General features: G+C 42.4%; 1 protein-coding gene across 1 annotated transcript in view; it reads right to left on the reverse strand.

The window, feature by feature from the left end:
* Positions 1 to 27,816, reverse strand: part of LARS2 (leucyl-tRNA synthetase 2, mitochondrial) — a 269,656-nt gene that overhangs the window by 133,957 nt on the left and 107,883 nt on the right. Inside the window, exon 7 of the mRNA XM_089687406.1 lies at positions 12,929 to 13,072. Coding sequence (XP_089543532.1) covers positions 12,929 to 13,072 — 144 coding nt within the window. The remainder of the gene's footprint in view (positions 1 to 12,928; positions 13,073 to 27,816) is intronic.

A 27,816-nucleotide genomic window follows, 5' to 3' on the forward strand; every position in this document is an offset into this window, starting at 1 on the left:
AATTGTACAAAATTACAAACTACAAAGTACGATAAAATGCTATTCATCTGTATGCATGCTTCACTGAAATGACTGTAGACACACAAATACAATTCTTCAATGCCTTTGTATATTACCACTATCAAATATCAATCTAAGACAATTGAATGATAAATTATTTCTTGCTGGTATGGCCTCCTAACTTCTATCAAGGCTGAACAAAAAAAATTAAAAATTATAAATTTGGTCACCCAACTTGTCTGAGATATATATCCAGATTCCCATCGAGCCTATTAGCTCAAGGTTAGAAGAAAGATAAAAGGACTGGCTAATTAAAGCAGTACTCAAGTTTTTATGTAATCATTCACCCTAATACTTTTAGCAATTTTTTGTCTGTTCTGTGTACTTTAAGGTTTCCAGATTTAGCTAGGCTTCCCTTCTTAGAAGACCCATTTTGCCAGAACTCGCCGGCTTCTCCACAATCTTCCTCATAACATTTTCTATTCTTTATTACATCTCATAGTAAGCCTTATTCCCTTAGGTCTTAGGATGTGTGGATTTTCTTTTCTCTTAACCAGTGGTCAAAGGAGGTCAATTGGATAAGAACATCATAAAAGAATCCTATGCCTTCCTGACACAAGCTGATAAACACACAAATTATGTCCGAAGCAATATTTATTAATAAAATGGGAAGCCTTGATACACAAGTGATCATTTTTCTCTTAAAGGCTTAATTTACTTTTGTGGTGGTGTGGGGACATTTAAATTGTTTGTAACCAATTTGCAAAAAAATCAGCATTGTTTAAAACCCTTTATGAAACCAGGCCTGGAGTATGAAACCACATTCCAGTATGGTACTCCCTAAACGTTTTTCCTTTCAGTAGGAACTTGGGTAGGTGGTTTCAGAGTTAGAATAGGTCAGGGAGCTAGGTGGGCTGGGTATTTTTTATTCTAAATCCTAAACTTGTCCTTTAAGGCAAGTCTTGTTGTTCACGTACTTAGAATCATTTTTTAGATTGCTACACTCCCCCCAAATTGTCCCATCTATGAAATCAATTGCCTAGTTTTTTTTGCCAGGTTTAGAAAATTATAGCTGGGAGTAGACATAACTAAAATGTAACAAACTACAAAACGTTTAGTGTAGCAGTCATATGCAGTATGTAGTATCAAACTTTTTTATTCAAAAGTGGCATTATTGTTCACAATGAATTTGGGCTACAGCACCAATGCCATCACATTCTGCAGCTCACATTTATTGCATCATTATGCCACACAGCTCAATGCATTAATTTGGTCTTGGGCAGTGGTTCTCAACCTTCCTAATGCCGCGACCCTTTAATACAGTTCCTCATGTTGTGGTGACCCCCAACCATAAAATTATTTACCCAGTAATTATAATTCATGAAGTGTCATTTTACCTCCAATACTGCTGCTTTCAACACAGTAGCTGCTTTCTACACAGTAGCTGCTTTCAACACAGTAGCTGCTTTCTACACAGTAGCTGCTTTCAACACAGTAGCTGCTTTCTACACAGTAGCTGCTCTTTATGTGTTTTACCGATGGTCTTAGGCGACCCCTGTGAAAGGGTCATTCGACCCCCAAAGGGGTCGCGACCCACAGGTTGAGAACCACTTGTCTTGGGTATCAGAGAGGGCTCAGCATTCCCTAAAATTACACACTGAGCTCCCAAGTTTGAAGACATTTTTGAGGTAAAGTGGTCAAAGTAACTGAAACTCCACATTCCAAACATTCCCAATAAAATATCACATTTGTGTATCATCAGATGAATCCGAATTAACATCTTCACACGCATCATCATACTAACATTAACAGCTAGAAATATAGCTTAGTGTACTCCAATAAAAGTACCTGTCAGAGCTAAAATGTTAGCCCCATGCTGCAAAAGCTAGCTTCTATTGGGAAAAATCTTACTGTATTCCTTTGGGCAACACAATTGCTGACAATCACAAAGACTCCTCAAAAACACAGAAATTTAGCATCAAAGACTAACATGTGGAGAACAGTCACCATGGCAACCGCTTATGTCTGCCCAAGTCTCTAAAACATGCAAAGCTGCCGATTTGATTCATATTGTTAGAAGTTTCTACCTTGTCTAATGCATGTGTGTCTGTTATTAAGGAAATACACCATAACATGACGGTCATTGGTTATTTGTAGCAGCACAAGAAAAAAAGAAGTAATAAGTGCATTGCAAACAAAGCTGAGGTATGATTACAGTTCACTTCAATGAAAAGACCCTGTCTAGTACTTCACTGCTTAGCACAGTGGAGGCTGGCAGGGGAAAGAAGGAATTAAACAAACATCAAAAAGGCAGATGTGAAAATCGAGCTATTTGTTCAAAGCGCATATCATTTCAGCAAAGCCTGATGGTGATGACTCACTGGCACTAAATGTTTTTTAAATGTAATTCCTTTGTGTTTACATGTAACCCTCTAAATGGCACATATTTTGACAGGACGGTACTGGCGTCTTTAATCCTCAGTGGGACACAGCCTTGTAAAAATGATTCAAGAGTATACCGATAGGCTAACTGGCTTCTTCTCACAATAAAGCCCCATACACATGATGAGAATATTGGATGAATGATCATCTTGATTTTTTTTTTTTTTCACGCTAGTCTCATATTGAAATTAAAGAGGTTACTAAAGATACAAACATTCCTGTACGACAAAGAAAATTTGTAAGTGATCTAATGTATTTGTATTGTATTTTCAGACAAACCTGTACAGGTTAAACAAAAATCTTACGATTTGTTATTGTACAAAAAAAATTTTCATGCTTGTCACTTCAAACAATTTCGGACAAAAGCTGTGTACTAATGATCAGATCATATGATCGCTTCAAAAGCGGTATTTTTCATACGATTTTCTGATCGTTTGTACTAGGCTTAACCCTAGTAAGTGTGTAAGGGCAGAGTGGACATTAGATTGTAAACTTCTTCAAGACACAGGGACTGATAAGACTGGATCTATGGACTTGCATTTTAACCACCTCCCGCCCGCCATATAGTCCAATGACGGGCGCAAGGTGGATCTCCCATTCTCACCGCGCATGCGCAGCTCAGGGAGCGCGCAGTGCAGCGATCAGCGGTGCGCTGTGTCCCTCGGACACAGCGGATTACCGATCTACGGAAAAAGCCGAACATGTCGGCTCGGTCATGTGATCAGCTGTGTCCAATCACAGCTGATCACATGTAAACAGTGAAATGCCGGTTATCGGCATTTCTCTAGTCACGAGCTGTCACGCTTACAGCTCGAGAGGAGAGCCAGTAATCGGCATTCCGCGGAGGGGACATGTACACTGATCATCAGGGCACTGATGATCAGTGTGCCCTGATGATCAGTGTGGCCCCAGAAGTGCTACCTGTCAGTGTCCATCAGTGCCAGCTGTCAGTGCTGAACAGTGCCACGTGCCAGTGCCCATCAGTGCCACATCAATGCCACATATCAGTGCCTACCAGTGCACATCAATGCCACATATCAGTGCCCATCTGAGCTGCCTTTCAGTGTCACATCAGTGCCAATCAGTGCCACCTATCAGTGCTGCCAATCAGTGCCGCCTAACAGTGCCCGTCAGTGCCGCCTAACAGTGCCCGTCAGTGCCGCCTAACAGTGCCGCTATTCAGTGCCCATCAGTGATGCCTGTCAATGCCCATCAGTGCCACCTACCAGTGCCTCCTCATCAGTGCCCATCAGTGCAGCCTCATTAGCGCACATCAGTGAAGAAGAAAGATCACTTATTTACAAAATTTTACAACAAAAACTAAGAAAAAACTTTTTTTTTCAAAATTTTCAGCGGTTTTTGGTTTGTTTAAGAAAAAATAAAAAACCCAGAGGTGATCAAATACCACCAAAATAAAACTCTCTGTCACAAAAAAATAATAAAAATTTAATATGGGTACAGTGTTGCATGACCGCACAATTGTCATTCAAAGTGTGACAGCGCTGAGAGCTGGAAATTGGCCTAGGCAAGAAGGGGGTATAACTGCCCTGTAGGCAAGCGGTAAAAGCATAAACTGCAAACTGATGAAAATATTTTGCCCCAAAATAAATACTAGAGATAACAAAAATAACTTGTACAAATAGAGAAAACGGAACTTGGGGCTTAAACGATCTCTGCTTTCACTTTTAAAATGTTCTACACACAGCAATTCACATTAAATAATAATTTTCTTGGTTTAATTTAATTGATCACACTAACCAGCCTTTTTTTTTATGCCAATTACTCTTTGCAGTGCTGTGTACGCATTGTTACTTCAACTAAATAAATGTTAATGGACTTTGAATCCTAAATCTGCTTGGGCATTTCTTTCAGTTTGCTTTCAAACTGTATGCAGTTATAATAAGTCAAAAAAGACAATGGAGAACCACCTGCACTACCCTGGATATACTAATGGCCTAGGGATGGGTTGCTGCTGACACCTAGCTATACACCTGGATAGAATACTGATCAAATAATATATAATAAGTGATATAAAAAAGTTATTAAGTGGTTTTTTTGTATGTCCCTAAAGTATGTATAAAATAAACCTTTTTAGTAGAGTAGAGAAGGGTTAAAACTCTGTCAGTATATTTTTGCTGACTGTGTTCCTTTGGGGAGATGTTCCTTCACTTCCTGTCCAAGAGACACAACAGGAAGTAGGAGGAAAGCTCTACAAAGTGTAGAAAATTCCTCTCTTAATTGTGACCAGAATAGGTGTCCTCACTGGATGATTTACCCTAATTTCTAGCTCTGGTGATAACTCTAACATTTTAGATTTTTCCTCTTCTGTTTTGGCGACAACGGTCACCAGAAGAAAGAGAGCAGGTAAATCTACTAAGCAGGGGCACAGACAGCAATAAAAAACTGACAGTGGTTCAAATTAGTGGTGCACTGAAATGAAAATTCTGGTGTTGAAAACGATACCGAAAATTCAGAATGCACGTAGCCGAAAGCCGAAATGTCTGCCTATGTGGGGGGTGGGGAGGCTCAAATTTCTTTGTGTGTGTGTGTGTGTTTTTTTTTTTTACTTTAATGTGTAGTTTTATTCATTTTTGTTAACTTATGATTTTGCTTTCACATAGGGGATCAGTAGTCCCCTATGTGATAGCATATGAGTGACAGGTCCTCTTTGTAGGCGGTGGGGGGGCTGTGTGTGCAAGGAGGGGGCAGGAGAGGAGCAGGGTATATAGTGAGGGAGCAGTGTATACACTCAGGCTCCCTTCCTGGCTGCCCCTATGTCACTGCCGCTTTTTAAATGTAATTACCGGCTTTTTTTCCCTTCACAATAGCTCCAAGAATGAGCGGTCATTCTCCCCTCTGCTAAAGGAAACTAAGGGGCGAGATCACCCAGTGACCCCACCCCTTAGTTTCCCTTAGCGGAAGAGAGGATGACCGCTCATTCTTGGATATATAGTGAAGGGGGAAAAAAAGCCGGTAATTACATTTAAAAACCGGCATTGTTTTTAAATGCAATTACTGGCTTTTTCTTCGCTATAGCTCTGAGACTAAGTTGTCATTCTCTCCTCCGCTAAGGGAAACTAAGGGACGGGGTCACCCAGTGACATTACCCAGTGACCGCACCCCTTAGTTTTCTTTAGAGGAGGAGAGGATGACAGCTCATTCTTGGAGCTATAGCAAAGAAAAAAGCCGGTAATTGCATTTAAAAACAATGCCATTTTTTAAATGTAATTACCGTCTTTTTTCCCCCCTTCACTATAGCTCTGGGAATCAGCTGTCATCCTCTCCTCTGCTAAGGGGCGGGGTCACCCAGTGACCCTGCCCCTTAGTTTCCCTTAGCAGAGGAGAGGATGACAGCTCATTCTCAGAGCTATAGTGAGTTGGTAATTACATTTAAAACCCGACATTGACATTTAGCAGTATCTCACTATGTACACTGCTCCTCTCCTGCCATTGTCCTTCCCTACTTTATCCAATGCTAAAAAAAGTTTTGGTTATGCATACACTCACCGGCCACTTATTTAGGTACACCTGTTCAATTGCTTGGTAATACAAATTGCTAATCAGCCAATCACATGGCAGCAACTCAATGCAGTTAGGCATCTAGACATGGTAAAGACGACCTGCTGAAGTTCAAACCGAGCAGAATGGGGAAGAAAGGGGATTTAAGTGACTCTGAACATGGAATGGTTGTTGGTGCCAGACAGACTGATCTGAGTATTTCAAAAACTGCTGATCTACTGGGATTTTCACGCACAACCATCTCTAGGGTTTACAGAGAATGGTCCAAAAAAGAGAAAATATCCAGTGAACGGCAGTTTTGTAGACGAAAAGTCCTTGTTGGTGTCAGAGAATGGGCAGACTGGTGCTAGATCATAGAAAGGCAACAGTAACTCATTTCAATATGGACCAAAATCTCTGATGAATTTTTCCAAAACCTTGTTGAATCTATGCCACAAAGAATTAAGGCAGTTCTGAAGGCAAAAGGGGGTCCAATCTGGTACTAGCAAGGTGTACCTAATAAAGCGGCGGATGAGTGTACACTTTAAAGTTGATCATCAATCAAAGGTAATTTAATGGTGTATAATCATCTTCAACCTCTCACTCTCCATGGGCACCTTTCCCTCCCCACTCAAACATGCACTGGTTACCCCCATTCTCAAAACACCATCGCTGGACCCCACCTGTTTGAATAACTTAAGACCCATCTCCCTGCTCCCGTTTGCCTCCAAGCTTCTCAAGCACCTTGATGAACTGCTAACTCACCAACAACCTTCTTGATCTCCAACACTCTGGCTTTCGCCCACAACATTCCACAGAAACTGCCCTACTAAAACTCACTAATGACCTACTAACTGCTAAAACCAACGGCCACTACTCCATACTCGTACTCCTTGACCTTTCCGCTGCCTTTGACATAGTCGACCACACGCTCCTCCTCAGTAAACTCCACTCCATCGGCCTCCATAACTCTGCTCTCTCCTAGTTCTCCTCTTACCTTTCTCAGTGTCACATACAACTCCTCCTCCGCTCCTCTTCCTCTTTCTGTTGGGGTATCCCAAGGTTCTGTCCTTGGGCCCCTCCTTTTCTCTCTCTATACCTCCTCCCTCGGCCAACTGATAACCTCCCATGGCTTCCAATACCACCTCTATGCTGATGACACCCAGATCTATCTCTCCACTCCCCAGCTCACCCCTTCAATCTCCTCACGTATCACAAATCTACTAAGCGACATATTGGCATGGATGTCACATCACTACCTTAAACTCAATCTTTCAAAAACCGAGCTTGTAATATTTCCTCCTCCTCGATCATCCACTCACAACTTTACCATTAAGATCAACGGTACAACCATTGGTTTTTCCCCTCATGCCAGGGTGCTAGGCGTAATCCTAGACTCTAACCACTCCTTTGGGCTCCACATCCACTCACTGGCTAAATAATGCCGCCTCAACCTCCGGAACATTTCCAAAATCTGCCCCTTTCTGACCAATGACACCACAAAACAACTTATCCACACCTTGGTTATATCCCGCCTTGATTACTGCAACTCCTTCCTCACTGGTCTACCCTTACACAAGCTATCCCCCCTTCAGTCTATTATGAATGCTGCTGCTAGACTCATACACCTTACCAACCAATCAGCGACTGCTGCACCTCTCTGCCAATCTCTTCACTGGCTTCCACTAACCCACCGTATAAAATTCTAAATACTAACCACAGCTTACAAAGCCATCTACAACACTGCCCCTAGCTACATCACCAACCTCATCCACAGATACCGCCCAAATTGCCCACTCCGCTCCTCCCAAGATATCCTCTCTAGCTCCCTCTTTATCTCCTCCCACGCTTGCCTCCAGGACTTCAGAGCCTCTCCCATCCTCTGGAACTCCCTACCACAGCATGCCCGGTCAGCCCCCACCCTGTCTGCCTTTAGGCGATCTTTGAAAACTCACTTCTTCAGGGAAGCCTACCCCACCTTCACCTAAGAACTGTACTTGAATCGCCTCCACCAGATCATCCCCCGCAGCTATCACCTTTTGTATCACCTCCCCCTTCCTTTAGATTGTAAGCTCCATGAGCAGGGCCCTCCTATTCCTTCTGTACTGAAATGTATTGTAATTGTACGGTCTCCCTTATATTGTAAAGCGCTGCGCAAACTGTTGGCGCTATATAAATCCTGTATTATAATAATATTAACATGTAGCTATGACTGACATCACAAACTTTCTGTGCTCCATTTTTTTTTTTTATAATTGGACACACCTAGAATGAGGTAATTTAAACATTTAAATCCAGATGTTATACTAATGGTTTCATTGTTTATATGGTATTTATTTGCTCAGTTCTTGGATGTAGAGGCAGCCCCATGCATATGTCCCATACATATGCGGACAGACACTGCATCCACCTAGGTGAGTGTGACTGTTTTTTTACATTCCCGAACCTTTTAAGCGGAACACAGACAGTATGTAAAATCTGTGATTACCCTTTACATTCAAATTACCAGATACTTATTTACCACCCAAAGTTAAGTAAGCACTCAATGTGAAAAATTATAAATAAAATTTCATAATTCATATTTAATTAATCCAAACAAAAAAAAGGGCCTTTGAGAGTTCATAAAATGTTTCCTTAAAGGATAAGTTCACCTTTTGCTAAAAAATTATAAATGCACATTTTTTTGCAGGTACAAAAATGTGCATTTATTATTTTTTGTTGCAACAGCAAATAGCACTGCAAGAGGACAGCCGCTAAGGCTGTCGGGACTTGTAGTTTCTCATTCACCGAGGACTGTGAATGAGTGATGCAGCCGGGTGGGCAGAGCCGCCTCTTTAAAAAATTTTGACAGCTAGTGGGAGGAGAATATCCCCACTAGCTGTCACAGCGGGGGAGCAGGGGCCTGTCTATTCATAACATGTTACATGTTACAGCTTGATTATGAGTGTAACATGCTACATGTTATAAAAGGTGAATTTATCCTTTAATAAAAATAACTTTTCCACACTCAAATTGAAAAAAGTGCAAATCCCCATTCACGTGCCACCACCTTTTGGAAGGCTGTTCACCCTGAACTTTTGACTCCTAAAGATAGAAAGGTCAAAATGTGCTTGGTTTATGTCTGCATCTATATTCTGGGAGTTTGATGTACAGTCAGGTCCATAAATATTGGGACATCGACACAATTCTAACATTTTTGGCTCTATACACCACCACAATGGATTTGAAATTAAATTAACAAGATGTGCTTTAACTGCAGACTGTCAGCTTTAATTTGAGGGTATTTACATCCAAATCAGGTGAACGGTGTAGGAATTACAACAGTTTGCATATGTGCCTAACACTTGTTAAGAGACCAAAAGTAATGGGACAGATAATAATCATAAATCAAACTTTCACTTTTTAATACTTGGTTGCAAATCCTTTGCAGTCAATTACAGCCTGAAGTCTGGAACGCATAGACATCACCAGACACTGGGTTTCATCCCTGGTGATGCTCTGCCAGGCCTCTACTGCAACTGTCTTCAGTTCCTGCTTGTTCTTGGGGCATTTTCCCTTCAGTTTTGTCTTCAGCAAGTGAAATGCATGCTCAGTCGGATTCAGGTCAGGTGATTGACTTGGCCATTGCATACCATTCCACTTCTTTCCCTTAAAAAACTCTTTGGTTGCTTTTGCAGTATGCTTTGGGTCATTGTCCATCTGCACTGTGAAGCGACGTCCAATGAGTTCTGAAGCATTTGGCTGAAAATGAGCAGATAATATTGCCCGAAACACTTCAGAATTCGTCCTGCTGCTTTTGTCAGCAGTCACATCATCAATAAATACAAGAGAACCAGTTCCATTGGCAGCCATACATGCCCACGCCATGACACTACCACCACCATGCTTCACTGATGAGGTGGTATGCTTAGGATCATGAGCAGTTCCTTTCCTTCTCCATACTATTCTCTTCCCATCACTCTGGTACAAGTTGATCTTGGTCTCCTCTGTCCATAGGATGTTGTTCCAGAACTGTGAAGGCTTTTTTAGATGTCGTTTGGCAAACTCTAATCTGGCCTTCCTGTTTTTGAGGCTCACCAATGGTTTACATCTTGTGGTGAACCTTCTGTATTCACTCTGGTGAAGTCTTCTCTTGATTGTTGACTTTGACACACATACACCTACCTCCTGGAGAGTGTTCTTGATCTGGCCAACTGTTGTGAAGGGTGTTTTCTTCACCAGGGAAAGAATTCTTCAGTCATCCACCACAGTTGTTTTCCGTGGTCTTCCGGGTCTTTTGGTGTTGCTGAGCTCACCGATGTGTTCATTCTTTTTAAGTATGTTCCAAACAGTTGTTTTGGCCACGCCTAATGTTTTTACTATCTCTCTGATGGGTTTGTTTTGTTTTTTCAGCCTAATGATGGCTTGCTTCACTGATAGTGAAAGCTCTTTGGATTTCATCTTGAGAGTTGACAGCAACAGATTCCAAATGCAAATAGCACACTTGAAATGAACTCTGGACCTTTTATCTGCTCATTGTAATTGGGATAATGAGGGAATAACACACACCTGGCCATGAAACAGCTGAGAAGCCAATTGTCCCATTACTTTTGGTCCCTTAATAAGTGGAAGGCACATATGCAAACTGTTGTAATTCCTACACCGTTCACCTGATTTGGATGTAAATACCCTCAAATTAAAGCTGACAGTCTGCAGTTAAAGCACATCTTGTTTGTTTCATTTGAAATCCATTGTGGTGGTATATAGAACCAAAAATGTTAGAATTGTGTCGATGTCCCAATATTTATGCACCTGACTGTATATTATTTCAATTTTCACTTCACAAATCAGTGGTATGCTCCACATTTTCATAGTGCATAAGTAACAGCACTCCATATACAGTAATACCTGCTCTGGTCTTGAACAGCAGATCTCTTAATCTTGGCAAACATGCAACAGGCAGTCTCTGCAAAACAAAATGATGCCACTCACATCCTACGCTTTACATTTCATCTTTCAAATTCTTCAGGCGCCTGAACTCCCAGGATAAGGATGTGTATATATTCAAGTGTATTTTGATATTCCTATAATTAGGGGTTAAAAGTACAGAGTTAGCAAGTAGACTTTCTTCCTTCTGAGTGCGGAAGAGTTTTATATTAACCACTTGCCTACCAGGCACTTATACCCCCCCACCAGGCCAATTTTCAGCTTTCAGCGCTGTCACACTTTGATTGACAATTGCGCGGTCATGCAAGATTGTACCCATATGAAATTTTTATCATTTTTTTCTCACAAATAGAGCTTTCTTTTGGTGGTATTTAATTGCCGCTGGGTGATTTACTTTTTGCGCTATAAACAAAAAATTGCAAAAAATTCAAAAAAGAAAAAAAAAATTCTTTGTTTCTATTATAAAATTTTTCAAACAGGTAATTTTTCTCCTTCACTGATGTGCGTTGATGAGTCAGCACTGATGTGCACTAATAGGCAGCACTGATAGGCAGAACTGATGGGCACTGATAGGCGGCACTGATAGGCAGCACTAATGAGGTGGCACGGATAGGCGGCACTGATAGACAGCACTGATAGGTGGCACTGACTGGCATCACTGCTGGGCACTGACTGGCGGCACTGCTAGGCATTGACTGGCACAACTGCTGGGCACTGACTGGCAGCACTGATGGGTACTGGTGGTGGGCACTGGTGGGTGGCACTGGTGGGCACAGGTAGGTGGCACTGCTGGGTGGCACAGGTGGATGCACTGCTGGGCACAGGTGAGTGGAACTGGTGGGTTGCACTGCTGGGCACCAATCATCAGGGCACTGATCATCAGTGCCCTGATGATCAGTGCCGATCCCTGCTCTGACAACTGCCGGTTCTCGGCAGTACTTTCCTCACGTGCAGCCGAGAACCAGCAATTGCATTTCCCGGTGATCAGCGTGTCATTGGACACGGCTGATCACGTGGTAAAAGGCTGCTGTGATTGGCCTTTTACCACATCACATGATCAGCTGATCACAGCGATCATGGAGATTGCCGAGTGCGAGCCCCCGGGGGCGTGCAGGAGAGCGCGTTCTGGGAGGACATCATATGACGCGCTCCCAGAACTGGCCAGCCACAGTGTAGCCGTCATTCGGCTATCTGCGGTTGGCAAGTAGTGGGCACATAGTATCCTGAACTTTCAATAGCACTTTCTGTTGAATATATATGATTTATGAAATTTTATGTATTTAGAAATTATTATTATACAGGATTTATATAGCGCCAACAGTTTGCTCAGCGCTTTACAATATAACGGGAGACAATACAGCAACAATACAGTTCAATACAAGAGGGATTTGAGGGCCCTGCTCCTTGGAGCTTACAATCTAGGAGATACACAAATTAAATACATAAAAAGGGATTTGCCGAAGGGTCTGTATTTTGTCCATCCAGTTTCAGATAAGTTTAGGTCGTCTTCAGTCACCTAAAGTACATGTATTGCACTACAGGTACAGGGAAGGTGGGGGGGATGGGTGCTTTAAGGAAAACTGCAGTGAGTGAAAAGGAAACCTATAGTGAGGGAAATACAGAGGCTGTCTTTGCTAATGTCTTGTTTCTGGTTTTAAACCAGTTATTGACAGGGAATAAGCATATAGATTAGAAAGCCAGAGTGAAGTCAGAACTTGTTCAAGGGCAGTAACTCAAAGCACTGGAAAGTCATTGGATGAAGATGCCAATTAGGCAGCTAGCATCTTCAGAAAGAGCGTTCAGCAGGACTTTTTATATTTTCTTAGTTCAGGTTTCTTTTAAGAAAAAACAAATATCACCGTTTGCATTTAATATGTATGTCCCTATTTTAAAGGCTGAGAGCACCCAGGGAAAGTTACCAAGGACAGGTACAGGCGCCCTACAGTAACATCAATCGTGTTAGTTTATCTTGCATTTTACCATAACAAGTTAACTTTTGCCATGTCCACTATAGTCAGAAGTTGTTTTACTTAACTTCCATTTTTATGTAGATGTTTCATACCTTTGCAAAAACTGTAGTTTTAAAGAACCACTGCTTCAGATACTTTTGCTCCACCTTTGCTCCAGAGCGCCAAGAACAACCCTGTTCATCCACCTGCTCATTGGCAAGCACTGTCTTATCCATGGGATCCCAGTTCACCAAAGCCTGCAATAAAAAGCACACATCTACTGTCAGAGTATAAACCAATTATTTTGTAATCCTTTAGTCCCTTTACAGAACATAAACAATAAAGAACAAGGCTACAAAAGAACAATATGATCTTAAGAAATGGATGATGTTATCTTAAAAAATGTTTGTAGTTGAACATGAGCTGCTCTATACAGTGGGGATCGAAAGTTTGGGCACCCCAGCTAAAAATGTGTATTAATGTGCATAAAGAAGCCAAGGAAAGATGGAAAAATCTCCAAAAGGCTATAAATTACAGATTAGACATTCTTATAATATGTCAACAAAAGTTAGATTTTATTTCCATCATTTACACTTTCAAAATAACAGAAAACAAAATAATGGTGTCTGCAAAAGTTTGGGCACCCTGCAGAATTTATAGCATGCACTGCCCCCTTTGCAAAGCTGAAACCTGCCAGTGTCATGGATTGTTCTCAATCATCGTCTGGGAAGACCAGATGATGTCAATCTAAAAGGTTTTAAATGCCCAGACTCATCTGACCTTGCCCCAACAATCAGCACCATGGGTTCTTCTAAGTAGTTGTCTAGAAAACTGAAACTGAAAATAGTTGACGCTCACAAAGCTGGAGAAGGCTATAAGAAGATAGCAAAGCGTTTTCACATGTCAATATCCTCTGTTCGGAATGTAATTAAGAAATGGCAGTCATCAGGAACAGTGGAAGTTAAAGCAAGATCTGGAAGACCAAGAAAAATATCAGACAGAACAGCTCGCAGGATTGTGAGAAAAACAATTCAAAACCCACGTTTGACTGCACGATCCCTCCAGAAAGATCTGGCAGACACTGGAGTTGTGGTACACTATTCCACTATAAAGAGATACTTGTACAAATATGGTCTTCATGGAAGAGTCATCAGAAGAAAACCTCTTCTACGTCCTCACCACAAAAATCATCGTTTGAACTTTGCAAATGAACATATAGACAAGCCTGATGCATTTTGGAAACAAGTTCTGTGGACCGATGAGGTTAAAATTGAACTTTTTGGCCGGAATGAGCAAAGGTACATTTGGAGAAGAAGGGGCACAGAATTTAATGAAAAGAACCTCTGTCCAACTGTTAAGCATGGGGTTGGATCAATCATGCTTTGGGGTTGTGTTGCAGCCAGTGGCACAGGGAACATCTCACGAGTAGAAGGAAAAATGGATTCAATAAAATTTCAGCAAATTTTGGATGGTAACTTGATGCCATCTGTGAAAAAGCTGAAGTTAAAGAGAGGATGGCTTCTACAAATGGATAATGATCCTAAACACACCTCGAAATCCACGGGGGATTACATCAAGAGGCGTAAACTGAAGGTTTTGCCATGGCCTTCACAATCTCCTGACCTCAACATAATTGAAAATCTATGGATAGACTTTAAAAGAGCAGTGCGTGACAGACAGCCCAGAAATCTCAAAGAACTGGAAGACTTTTGTAAGGAAGAATGGGCAAAGATACCTCAAACAAGAATTGAAAGACTCTTGGCTGGCTACAAAAAGTGTTTACAAGCTGTGATACTTGCCAAAGGGGGCAGTACAAGATATTAACTCTGCAGGGTGCCCAAACTTTTGCAGACGCCATTTTTTTGTTTTCTGTTATTTTGAAAGTGTAAATGATGGAAATAAAATCTAACTTTTGTTGACATATTATAAGAATGTCGAATCTGTAATTTGATGCCTTTTGGAGATTTTTCCATCTTTCCTTGGCTTCTTTATGCACATTAATAAAAATTTTTAGCTGGGGTGCCCAAACTTTCGATCCCCACTGTAATACCTGCCGATACAGAACTCAGTGCGGGCGTGTTTAAAAGCTTATTTACTGCTGGTTAAGAATATGTACTCTACATGCTTGAAAGTCAACAGTCTGGCTAAAGATTCACTTTCTAAGACAGTTCTGCAATCCTCTACAAAATAAATTTTCTTTACCTGGAAACACCATTTTAAAATTTGTCACTGTCAAAAGTGCATTTTTCAAATGAAAACAGGAATTTTGAGTTACCTGTAAATTCCATATCTTGGAGTTCAGTACTGGGACACAGGCTTAGTATTCATAGAGCTTGGGTTATAGGCTCAGACCTTCAGGTGATTGGACACTGGCAAAGCTTTTAAGGACATGACCGCTGAGGGCAACATTCCTGTAACGCTGCCCCACTCTGCGAGTCCTCAGTATTGTAGCAAGCAATACAGAGTAATCAAGGAACAGAAGGGGCGGTGGCCCGTGTACTGTACTCCAAGATATGCCATTTACAGTCAAAATTCCTCTTACATAAACTGTATAGTATAGGACACAGGCCTAGTGTTCATAGAGCATGGGAATTAGAAGGGTAGGCAATAACTGGTGTGACATGGAGTAGTTCGTGGTAGATGAGTTATTTTAGTGAGTCCACAGCAGACAGGAACTATTTTTAAGGGCTTGGTAGCTTACTTTTATTTAATAGAAAGCAAAAGTTCACAAACGAATGACTTCCCATGCAGGGGATCTTCTCCAACTTCAGCAGAAACACTAGAAAATGCCAAGCCATCTGGCTCATTAGCTCACTCGGCTTCAATTGCTGTATCATGCTGCTCCTCTTACCAGTCTCTCCATGTTGTTCAGCTCTCCTGGATATTTGGCTCTCTAGCCTTTAGTCAGAGCTCCCTGCTGTATGGCCCACATCTGGGCTATGGATTGGGGCTCTCCTGACACCCTCTTAGGAGCTGTCCTGGCTCCTTGAATTGAGACCTCAGCCTCTTTGCTTCTGGCTGGGTGCTCTGACCCCTCAACGAGAACTTCCATCTCTCCCACTGGGAGCGGTCTCCAACTGGGAGTTCTGGACTATTCTCAGAACTGAGTATATAACGATACCTCAAACCTGTGTACTCCAGATTGCAGGTGTCTAGCAAAACCCAGAAACAGGATTAAATGTTCCGATCCAGAGCTGCAGAATCCAGAGAAGTTAAATTCACAGCTTTCTCTGCCCAGAAACACCAGTCTGGAACATCACATTCACCCTAATTGCAAATCCTGTGTCACCTTTTCCTATCTTTTCAGTGACAGAGTCTTGTCCTGTCACACGGGCAGCAGCACTGTGCCAACAGCCCTCCTAAACATAAAGGTTAACCACATCAATACTGGGCACTTTTACCCCCTTTCTGCCCAGGCTAATTTTCAGCTTTCAGCGATGTCGCACTTTGAATGATAATTGCGTGGTCATACAACACTGTACCCATATGAGATTTTTATCATTTTTTTCACACAAATAGAGCTTTCTTTTGGTGGTATTTAATCACCACTGAGGTTTTTATTTTTTACTAAATAAACCAAAAAAAAAAAACTTTTGAAAAAAAAAAAACGCACTTTTCTTCGTTTCTGTTATAACATTTTGCAGATAAATGACATTTCTTCATAAATTTAGATCAAAATGTATTCTGCTACATTTCTTGGGTGAAAATAATAAAAATAAAAATAATATAATTTGTATTTTTTTTTAATTTTTTCTATTTGTTTTATTTTTTATTACATTATTTTTTCTTTTTTTACTATTTTTTTTTGCAACACACTGTGACCAAAGCAATACAATGTTACCATAGTAACATTGAACTCCTCGGGCAAGTGATCAGGATTTTTTTTTTTAACACATTATGATTGCAAATACCAATGTATTCCATTGATATTTGCAATCATTTTTACTGAATGAACGGAAGCCATCCGTTGAATACAATTGACATGTGATCTGCTGTGATTGGTCACAGTGGTCACATGACACTGGCAACGGGCCGGTGTAGTGATATGTCATCAGCTGGGTTCCGTGGACACAGCGGTGACAGATCGTGCTGCTGCACAGCCCCGTGAGCAGCTCGTTTTGACAGGACGCCATATTATGCCCAGTCACAATGGCGGTTTTAAACACCCGTTGCCCAATGATTGGGGGACTCCAACAATCAGCAAAGGGGAAATCCGGGAAATCACCGCAAGGCACATCTGCCGCATCTTCAATGAGCCCCAAATTTCCCTAGAATCCTCCTTTTATATACATAATTCGGAATGTCCTTATCTACTGCCATGCGCAGTATCTCCTGGTTATATAACATCATGTATGATTCTGCAAAGTAGCTAGAGTCAACGCGTGATCGGCTCGTGCCGTCATGCGTAGTTACATATTTTGATAGAATGCACATCTGGTGAATATCAGCCATATCTCTGGTTTTATCCAGTTTAATGTACACTGCCAACTTGTTATTTTGAACTCCAGTTACCCATCTAATGGTTATAATCGTTAGCATTATGATAGTTGAGTGTCAATCACTTCTCATTTATAAATCCTATACACTCATGTCACATATGTATCACATAATGCACATAAGGGGCAGTGCGCCTAGGAGCAGCAGCGATTTGGCAGAAAAACCGCTGACAGCTCCTAAACGCTCTTAAAATTTGCTAATCACTGGGCGCCAGATGGTTGTTACAAAAAAAGCTGGGTTTTTTTTTTTTCACTGGTTGTTAAGGAGAGGGCGGGAAGACAGCCATCATGTCCTTAACAACGTATGAGTCATCAGCTGTCAGCGAGGTTCCGCACTGACAGCTGAATATTAAAAAAAAATATTGCCAGAAATAAAAAAAAAAAAGTGAAAGATATCACCATGGGGGAACCCCACGTCAAAATAATAATTTAAAAAAAAAGTATGGATTTCGGGGGGGAGCCCCACTCCGTATTTTTTTTTTTGTCTAATCATTTTGGCGTGGGATTCCCCTTAAAATCCATACCAGACCCAAAAGGCCTGGGTATAGATTGGGAGGGGGACCCCCATGCTGTTTAAACCACATTTTTTTATATTCAGCTGTCAGTGGGGAACCTCACTGACCGCTGATAACTTATCCGCTCTTTAAGGACAATGTGGCTGGCTTCCTGGCCCTCTCCTTAATGCTGAAGCTACTAAATGTAGCTTACACACTAGGTTAAACACTGCTAAACACTGGCAAAAAATGTAAAACATTAGTGTTTTTTGTCCAACATTTTTAAAGCAGTTTTTAGCTTTTCTAGTGTGCATGAAGCCTTACTCACTGGAACCTTGTTGAAGGAATGAGCAGGTGAGGCTGCTGCTCCCTTGGTGTGCATGAAACCTAAGTGTTCTGTTAGGGTGAATGTGCCTGAGCACCTGGTTGCTGTAGGGAGAATCCCCAGCAATATGCTCTGGATCCGGGTACTTCAGAAGGGCAAAAAGTAGCCTGGGCTAAGGCCAGGGAGCAATTCAGGCCTTTGATATAAGTGCTATGGAAATCTCTCTCTAAGTTACAATATAAGTAACTTGCTAAAGACAGTGACGAGATTTAACACATCCAGAATAATTCATATTTCAGGTCAAAATGTTTATCTTTGAGCTGTTGTTTGATAGATTGTTTTGCAGTGTCCAAGGGACGCTAGAGGCCACTACAGGAATAGAGAATAGTCCAATGGCCCAAGGACAACATGAACAATTAATATGTAGGGAAGTTTTTGGTCCAAGACAGGACTAAAAACTCCCTTGAGCTTAGGTACCATGCACCTGTGAGAGTAGAACTTAATTAATCTGTCCTCTTGAGGTACAGTGACTATTCCCTAGATCTATAAATGGTGCAGGGTGTCCTGCAATTCTGGCAGTCTTGGACAAGAAAGAAAAATGAAAATATGGTGAGGGATAGAGTTGTTAACTCTTCTTTGTACCACTCTAAACTCCTGTTGGAATCCAGAGGTGCCACTCCCAACTCTGAAGAGTGAGGGCATTCCTTCATTGGGAAGTTTTACGGAAGACTTGTTAGGTCTTGGATCCATAGATTTGTTGACAAGAAAGCCTAAACCTAGATTTACCATTTGAAGCCTGACTGGAAATGTAAAGCCCTCAATGTTTTGATGAGTTCAAGAGAAGTCTCTGTGAAGTGCTGTGGGGGAATAACTTTTTCTCTAGTGACATCTTTGACTTTGTCAAGAGTGTCATCAAAGAGACGTCCTCCCTCAAATGGCAGACATATGAAGTGTCTTTGCTGACCTGCCTTTTAGCCATAAGATTATGGGAAAACGGAGGGAAATTAAGGCTATCCCAGAACTTAGTGTTATGTCACGTTTTAGTGCATCTGCACAATGCAGCAGGATAGAGGGTAAGAGCTGCAGTTGCTCTATTAAGGCAGGATCCTGAAAAACAGGAGTGTAATGCTTATACATAGTCCAGGTAGCTGCAGTCAGACAGACAGGCAAAGCGGCAATTGTTGGTTGTACAGCTGGGCTTGCCAGGTTAATGAGAGATGTTAAAAGTGTCTCAATGTCATAACTGTGGGAACTTTGAAAGTAGGCACATCTTTTTAGGAAGTTGTAAGATGTTGGTTTAAATATAAAATGGAAGAATATACTACGGTACGGTCTGCAATGATTGTGCGCAATAGGGACATGAAAGCTGTAGGCGGTAGCCATCTTGTTAAGGTCTCAGCCATTTTGTTTCATGAGAAGTGATCTTACTCCCTTCCTCCTCCTGCAAACTATGGAATTTGTAGCCATAACTTTTAAAAAGCTTCAAAACAGCCTCTTATCTCAATCAGGGACAACAGAACACAGCAAACAGACCTGGTCAGATCTGTAAAACATTAATTGAGGTCTGCAGGATGTCTGTTTCCATGAACCATGAAAAAGTCTTTCCTCTGACCTGTTGTAAAACAATAATAACTCAGTCAAGCCTATCACAAATGATGGGTAAGACCATTAAAGCTCTAGGAATGCACAGCGTGCCATAAAACGTCTATTCCACAACTTCACAATTCCACACACAATTGGTAAAATCCAACAGGAAACGGACACATTAATATTAGGTATATATTTCAATGGGGAATATCATACTGAACAATTCAAGGTCATACATGATTAAGTTAGCACATATGAAAGGGGAGAAAGCAGTCTTCTCCCTCCTGGGTGACAAATCCATCCAAAAAATGCTGTTTAGTATACCAGGATACAAAATATAATTCTGACTACTATTCTGCCAGTTTCTAGAATATCACCTGCACACATTGGAAATTATTAACATTAGTATAAAACTGTAGTTGGGACTTGGTCATAAACTTGTTGACCTCCCAGCACCCATCCCTTAAACCTGATGATTGGTCAGTTGGTTTCGGTCGACACCCCTTTGATATTACAGAAAAAGGGAATGATAGGACCTGGTAGGGAAGCTCTCATTTTAACATCAACCAAGGAACACCCAAGCGAGCCATGCTATTTGCTTGGACAATTGGACTCTGCTAAAACCAGGACTTTGCAAGTATTCCCCATTTTCACTTCCTTTTATTTCTCTGTTGCGTTTCTTGTAACATCTTTTCTGTAAATATTTTAATTGAGCCATTTGACCTTTTCATTAATAAACCCTATTCTGAAAAGTTTTAAAAGCATCTCTAAGGCTTTTAATGCAAACTAAAGAATCCTTGTCTCCTGAAGAGTGCTACTGTATTTAATAATCCTCTGAATATACCTGTCTGTGGTGACAGTGTGTGTTACAAATGTTTATTGTTCACATTTGTTCTAGCTAACATTGTGAAGGGTTGATAGGCCCAAAGCTATCTAATGGCAGTTTGGAGTTTGAAGGGTTAAATGCTTATTAACCGAACCCAGTGACATTTGCTCTCAGGCTGCTGGCACATAGATTATGGTCCTGCGAGCTGGAAAATCTTTGTGCAGGGTGAAGTTGAGAGCGGCAGTGTTAAGCAAGTGACAGCGCGGTGTGAGATTGGCTGGTCCTTTGTCATGAGTTGGAAGGGCAGGGGTCGGGCACCGCATTCATCACGCTGTCCATCTTGCATTAAATTATTTTTCCCTTGGATAAAGTTTAGTAATGTTTTTGGGGGAGTGAAAACCTTTACTGGAGTACACCAATCATCATAAAGTGTGCCCTTTGTTTGTTCCTGAACAGGATAAGTGTTTTTAGACTTAGCCAGTATCTGTTTTCCTGAAGGGGCATGGCAAGATGGAAAAGGATCCATTGTGATAGTGTAAAGGCCTTTGCAAATAGTGTAAATAAGCATTTCAATATCAGCAGACACATTATGTGATACTATATTAGCCTGTGTATAGGGGCCCAGGGTTAGGTATTTTCTGTGACCTCTTCCAAAATCACCTCCAGGTCCTCTTTTTCCCTTTTTATGCATGCGATTTTATGTCTTATAAGGGATATTGGGAACTAACACAAACAGGAATGGATAGATTAGGGGAGGAACCTGGCATTTCAGACAGAACTGCCTGTATTAGAACTGTTAACTCTCCAAGGAATTGTGACATAAATGCAGAAAATTCTGCCTTTGTCTGATAGGCTGCTTACAGTGTGCTAAAAATATATCAAGCGTCATGCAGAGACCGGTGTTACAATGTGGTCCTGCTCTGGTGTGAGGGAATCCTCATTATCATGAGGCTGAGAGTTATCTGAGGTCATGGCAGAGCAACTGTGCGAACAGTTTGAACTATGGAAAGTGGGGTGGCATTGGTTAGGATTATGCCCCGAAGTCAGAGTATCCAAACTCCTAGGAACAAATAAACTCTCATTTCAAAAAGGCACACAAGATGCCTTCTGGCTAATACGAAACATTACAGGCATCCTGAAGAGTTGTATGCTTTAAAGTTTAAAACTGCTGACAGACATACTTGAAAACAGATATGTGTAAGCTTTGTAGATACATCAATTTATATTTTCTTACTGTTTGGATGATAAAATTATTTTTTATAAAGTGGGAGACAAAGAACAAAGGAGAGCTTTATTATGAGTACTGTACATACTGTTACTGTGAACATCATTAAATCATTTAATGTGTGATTACTTTGCATATTAATATTTATAAAAAAACTTAAAGCAGATTTACAGCCAAAATGTTTTGGCTAGAGTGGAAATGGTTAAAACCCTGATCAGATTTTTTTGGCCATTTCATGCCCCATTTGAGAAATTTCCTTTTACTTCCTGTCCTGTAGACACAACAGGAAATGTGAAGAAATGCCCTCTTAGCTGTCACCAGAACAAGTGTCTCCATTTGACGATTTCTCTTCTATTTAAGTTTTGGCAACAACTCTAAGTTTTTCACTACACTTTTAGTACCAATGACAGTGGTCAATAGGACACATAGGACATAGTGAGGGTAATTCTGCCCAACTTCAACACAGACTACAATAAAAACCTGGTAGAGGTAGTAACTCTTCACCATGCTGTCCAAAAAATTTTGGCTTTAAGATATCTTTTAAGAGCAACCTGTTATGAGAGAAATATGTAAACTCTCACAACTTCTCCCTTTGAAAATGCTAGATGTCTGGCTGTCAAGCTGATCCTTTGGCTAATGACCCTTTGAGTTAATGACCCAAAAAAGTATAAAAAAAAGGAATTGTGACTTTTATTTGGATTTCATTTGTTGCATTATTGCTCCAGGTCAATGAAATAATAGCATTTTCAGAATAAGGCCAGCAATGACAGCCCCCATATGACTCTACTGACATACATAGAGTACATTGAAGTGGTTGTAAACCTCAGACATGAAATATGAACAAAGCATATCCCTCTATACTGTGTTCTGGTCTCAATCTAGAGCACCAAGCGTCATTTCTGTCTGCTGCCTTGTTTCTCTGCTATCAATATGAATCACTTCTGACAAGTTTTCCTGACACCAAGAAAAAACAATTGTGACAGGGGAGGGAGATCCAGCAGATTGACAGCCTCAGCTCTGTTCCTGTGTGGAAGGGGTATGTCTCTTCCCTCCGATCATCTCTCAGAGCTCTCCTGGGAGTATCTTCATGTCTCCACCCCCTGCTTTTCAGAGCTGAGAGTTCCTTTGTAAACTCTTCACTTTGAATAGATGTAAGGGACAGAGGGCTAGAGATAAACTGGTAGACTTTATGCAGGATGATTTACTTCATCTCTGTGTATCACTTGAGGGCAGTCAATGCACTGGGTATATGTGTTTACAACCACTTTCAATTTAAAAAAAATCTGTATTTTAGACATCTGCATCATGCAATATTCTACTACAACTGTCATGATCATTAGAATTAGACAAACAAAATGCACATCATAATTTCAAAAATACCTCCTTAAAAAGAACACTGAGCTGTGATGAGCAGCCAGGAACCAAATACAATAACAGCGAGAGGAACAAATGTTCTCCTCGGCTCCTTCAATCAGAACACCAGCTACTGGATGAAAATCACTATGATTCATCCAGACTTTCCGAGTTGGCCAGTTCAATTCCTTTCTGGAAAGAAGACAAAATCGACAAGGAAACACTGAAGCAGCCTTGTCACAACATATGAAGCAAAGTGACATGCAAATGGGGGACAAAACTTTCTAGTGAGAGGTCAAAGACTAAGACTGGAAGGAAGGAAGAATAATCAATTCTGTAGATATCTGAATTGTGCAATAATATGCTATAGCTATTAAGATCTTATTAAACATTAGGTTTTCAAAAATCATGACAGAAATTAGTCAAACAAAATGCACATCAAAATGACAAAAATAACTCCTTTAATTAACTGCAAAAAGAACACTGAGCTGTGATGGGCAGCCAGAAATCAAACACAATAATAACAGCGAGAGGAACAAATGTTCTCCTGAGCTCATTCAATCAGAATGCCAGTTCCTGGATGAAAATCACAATGATTCATCTAGACGTTCTGGGTTGGCCAGCTTAATTCCTTTTTGGAAAGAAGACAAATTTTACAAGGAAACACCAAAAACAGCTTTGTCACAACATTTGAAACAAGGGACTTGCAAATGGGGGACACACTTTCTGGTGAGAGGAAACGACTAACAAAATGAAAATGAAAGTGATGAGGGCCTAGAACCACTTTCAGGTTTTTATAGCTGCCTGTGTCCTGTTATGGAGATTTTCTTTCTCTATTTCTCCTGATCACTGTTGTCCCAAGAATGAAACTGAGTATAGATGCCAAATTCTGAGCAGCCACCAGGAGAGGAATAAAGAGAAATTCTTCCAATGTGAACGCTTGTTACTGAGACAACTACGAGGGGATGTCCTTCACATTGGAAACATCCTCTATCGTCCTGTGAGTTTACAGGACAAGAAGTGAAGGGAATTCTCCAAAATTAGACACAAATGGTAAAAACCCCAAGCAATTAAAAGTGGTTGTAAAGGGTGGAGTTTTTTTACCTTCATGCATAGGGAAAAAAAACTTCAGTGTGCAACTCCCCAAGTAGCCCTCCCCCCACTACTTACCTGAGCACGATCTTCATCCAGCGCTGTGCATGAGAGCCTCGGCTCTCCTGGATGTCTCTCTCCTCATTGGCTGAGACAAGGCAGCGGGAGCCATTTTTAGTCAATCACAGCCAGTGAGGACAGAGCAGGGGGCTGGATTGAGCCACACTCTGTGTGTCCCATAGACACACAGAGGCAGCTCGGGAGCAAGCATGCACGAATGCCTATGAAATGTGTTGGCCTTTGACCCTTTGTTTCTTGGGTAATTTTTACAATAAAGCATTGTTGCCCAAATGCCAGTAGCATGAGAGGTGACTGATGTCATTACTCTAAGCCAAAGGAACAGAGTCACAATATATTCTGCTTAGCGTAAGATATTGTTTATGGAATTGAACGTGTTTATGACATCTAGTAATGTCACATTAGAAGATAAGAACCTGTTTAAAGATGTTTATTTGCTAGAGAAGTTATAAATCTTTAAGTTTAGGGTAGATGAGAAGAAGTTTGGGGTAGATAAGAAGTTTAGGGTAGATAAGAAGCTGATCTGAAGCAAAAGTGTGACTTTTCAGATAATGGTTTGGAATCTATATGGTGGCTGAGCGGGACTGTTATCCTCGCGGAATTTTTTGTTAGCTCCTCCTGTGGTGGGTGTGGCACCAGCCCACTATTGGAAAGCTTCCAGAAAAATAGTTTAAAAGCTGGGAGTCCAAGCGAGACCGATAGGAAGCCCCCTAGTGGTCAGAGGACACTTTGACGCTGGGATTCTTGCCAAGGCTATATCAGCTCATCAATTGATCGTGCTTACTGCTTCCCCATTATTATTATTATTATTATTATACAGTATTTATAAAGCGCCAATAGTTCGCTCAGCGCTGTACATTACAGAGGGGGACAGAACATGTGACAGAACAATATCAATACAATGCAAAACATGAGGGGATCAAGGGCCCTGCTCTTTCGAGCTTACAATCTAGGAGGGAGGGGATGGTGGCAAAGGAGGAGATAGCTGTGGGGGATGGAGTGGTAGAAAGAGTGGAGGAGGTCGGCAAGTTAGCAGGGGGTGGGGTAGGCTTCCCTGAAGAGATGGGTTTTCAGGGTGCGCCTAAAGGAGAGGAGAGTAGGTGATAATCTGATGGGTTGGGGCAGGGAGTTCCAGAGGATGGGTGACACCCTGGAGAAGTCCTGGAGGCGGGCATGGGAGGAGGAGACCAGGGAACTAGAAAGAAGGAGGTCTTGTGAGGAGCGGAGTGTGCGTGCTGGGCGGTACTTGGATATTAGGTCAGTGATGTAGTTCGGGGCAGTATGGTGGACAGCTTTGTACGTCACCGTTAGGATTTTGAATTTGATCCGTTGCGCAATCGGAAGCCAGTGGAGGGATTGGCAGAGGGGGGTGGCGGATACAGAGCGGTTGGAAAGGTGAATGAGTCTGGCAGCCGTATTCAGGATCGACTGAAGCGGGGATAGCCAGCGGCGAGGCAGGCCAGTGAGGAGGGAGTTGCAGTAGTCGAGTCGTGATATGATGAGGGAGTGGATGGGCTGTTTAGTGGTTTCTGGGGTTAGGAACGTGCGGATTTTAGCGATGTTGCGGAGGTGGAGTCTGCACGAGTTTGTTAAAGAGTGGACTTGGTGTCATTCTGGACTCCAACCTATCCTTCCAGCCCCAAGTACTCGGGCCTGCAGGGCGGGTTTGATGGTAGCGTTGTTGGATGTGACGGAGAAGTCAATGGGGGGTGGTGTCCGGGCTGGGGGGAAGACAAGAAACTCGGTTTTGGAGAGGTTCAATTTAAGGAAGTGGAGTGACATCCAGTCTGATATGTCGCTCAGTAGGTGTGTGATTCGGGCTGAGACCAAGGGGGTGAGGTGGGGGGTTGAGAGATAGATTTGTGTGTCGTCGGCATAGAGGTGGTAGTTGAAGCCGTGAGAGTGTATGAGTTGGCCAAGGGAGGAGGTATAGATGGAGAAGAGAAGGGGCCCAAGGACAGAGCCTTGAGGGACCCCAACAGAGAGGGGGAGTGAGGGGGAGGTGGTAGCATTATAGGTAACGCTGAAGGAGCGTTGTGACAGGTAGGATGAGAGCCAGGAGAGAGCAGAATCCCTGAGGCCGAGGGAGTGTAGTTTTTTGAGGAGGAGGGGGTGGTCGACTGTGTCGAAGGCCGCAGAGAGGTCAAGGAGTAGGAGCACTGAATAGTGGCCATTAGCTTTGGCGGTTAGCAGGTCGTTGGAGAGTTTGAGTAAGGCAGTTTCGGTGGAGTGTAGGGGACGGAAGCCGGACTGTAGGGAATCGAGGAGGTTGTTGTCGTTGAGGTGAGAGCATAGGCGGGTGTAGACTAGGCGCTCGAGGAGTTTAGATGTAAATGGGAGCAGGGAGATGGGTCTGAGGTTGTTCGGGTCATTAGGGTTCAGGGAGGGCTTTTTAAGTATGGGGGTGATGTGTGCATGTTTCAGAGGGGAGGGGAAAGTGCCGGAGGAGAGGGAGAGATTGAAGATGTGGGTGAGGGAGCGTAGGATGGAGGGGGAAGGAGGTCGTAGGAGTTGTGAGGGGATAGGGTCGAGGGGGCAGGTGGTGAGGCGGGCATCAGAGAGGATCTTGGAGACTTCCTCGATGGTAGTAAGGTCAAAGGTGCGGAGTGTTGGGGGAGCTTCAGTATGAGGAATGTAGGGTGGGGTGGAAGAGGAGGTCAGAGCAGTGGTGGGGCCGTGGGAGAGGGGTGATGAGGGGGTAGCTGAGTGAGGGTGAAGGGGGTTGGAGAGAGTTTGAGCAGCGACGAAGTCGCTGCGGGTTATGTCGAGGGGAAGGGGGGATAAGGGGGTAGCTGTGTGAGAGGGGACGGGTTGAGAGGGCGTGTGAGTTGTGGCAATGTCCTTGCGAATCAATCTTGTTTTTGAAGTGATTGGCAATCTCAAGGGCAGTGAGTGAGGTGCTGGGTGGTGGTGGGGGTGGAGAGAGTAGAGTGTTGAAGGCGGAGAAGAGTCGGCGAGGATTGGAGGAGAGGGCCTTGATGAGGGTCAAGAAGTAGGCCTGTTTGGCAGCATGGAGGGAGGAGGTGTAGGTGTGGAAGGCAGATTTGTAGCGGGTGAAGGCTTGTTGGGATTTGGTTTTGCGCCATAGTCGCTCCAGGGCACGACTGTGTCGTTTGAGGGTTTTGGTGTGATCAGTCTGCCAAGGCTGGAGCGGTCGGGGTCTGATGTTGCGTGTGGTTAAAGGCGCTAGTGAGTCAAGGGCTGTTGAGAGCGTGTTGTTGTAGGCGGTCGTAGCCAAGTCGGGGCAGGACAGGGGGAGGATGCTGTCATAGAGATGATCAGCTGCAGAGTGGAGGGGGGCAGGGTTAAGGTTGCGGAGGTTACGGCTGGTAGTAGTGTGATATTTGGAGGGGTAGGCGTTGGAGGACGAGGAGATAGAGAAGGTGATCAGGTTGTGGTCAGAGAGAGGGAAGGGGGTGTTAGTGAGGTTGTGGGGAGCGCAGTGGATGGAGAAGACAAGATCAAGGATATTACCGTTGGAGTGGATGGTGGATTGTATGCACTGTGCAAGTGTAAAGGAGGAGG

Source organism: Staurois parvus, unplaced genomic scaffold (assembly GCF_062004578.1).
Source record: "Staurois parvus isolate SC_StPar_1 unplaced genomic scaffold, SC_StPar_1.0 ptg000020l, whole genome shotgun sequence".
In the NCBI taxonomy this organism is placed as follows: Eukaryota; Metazoa; Chordata; class Amphibia; order Anura; family Ranidae; genus Staurois; species Staurois parvus.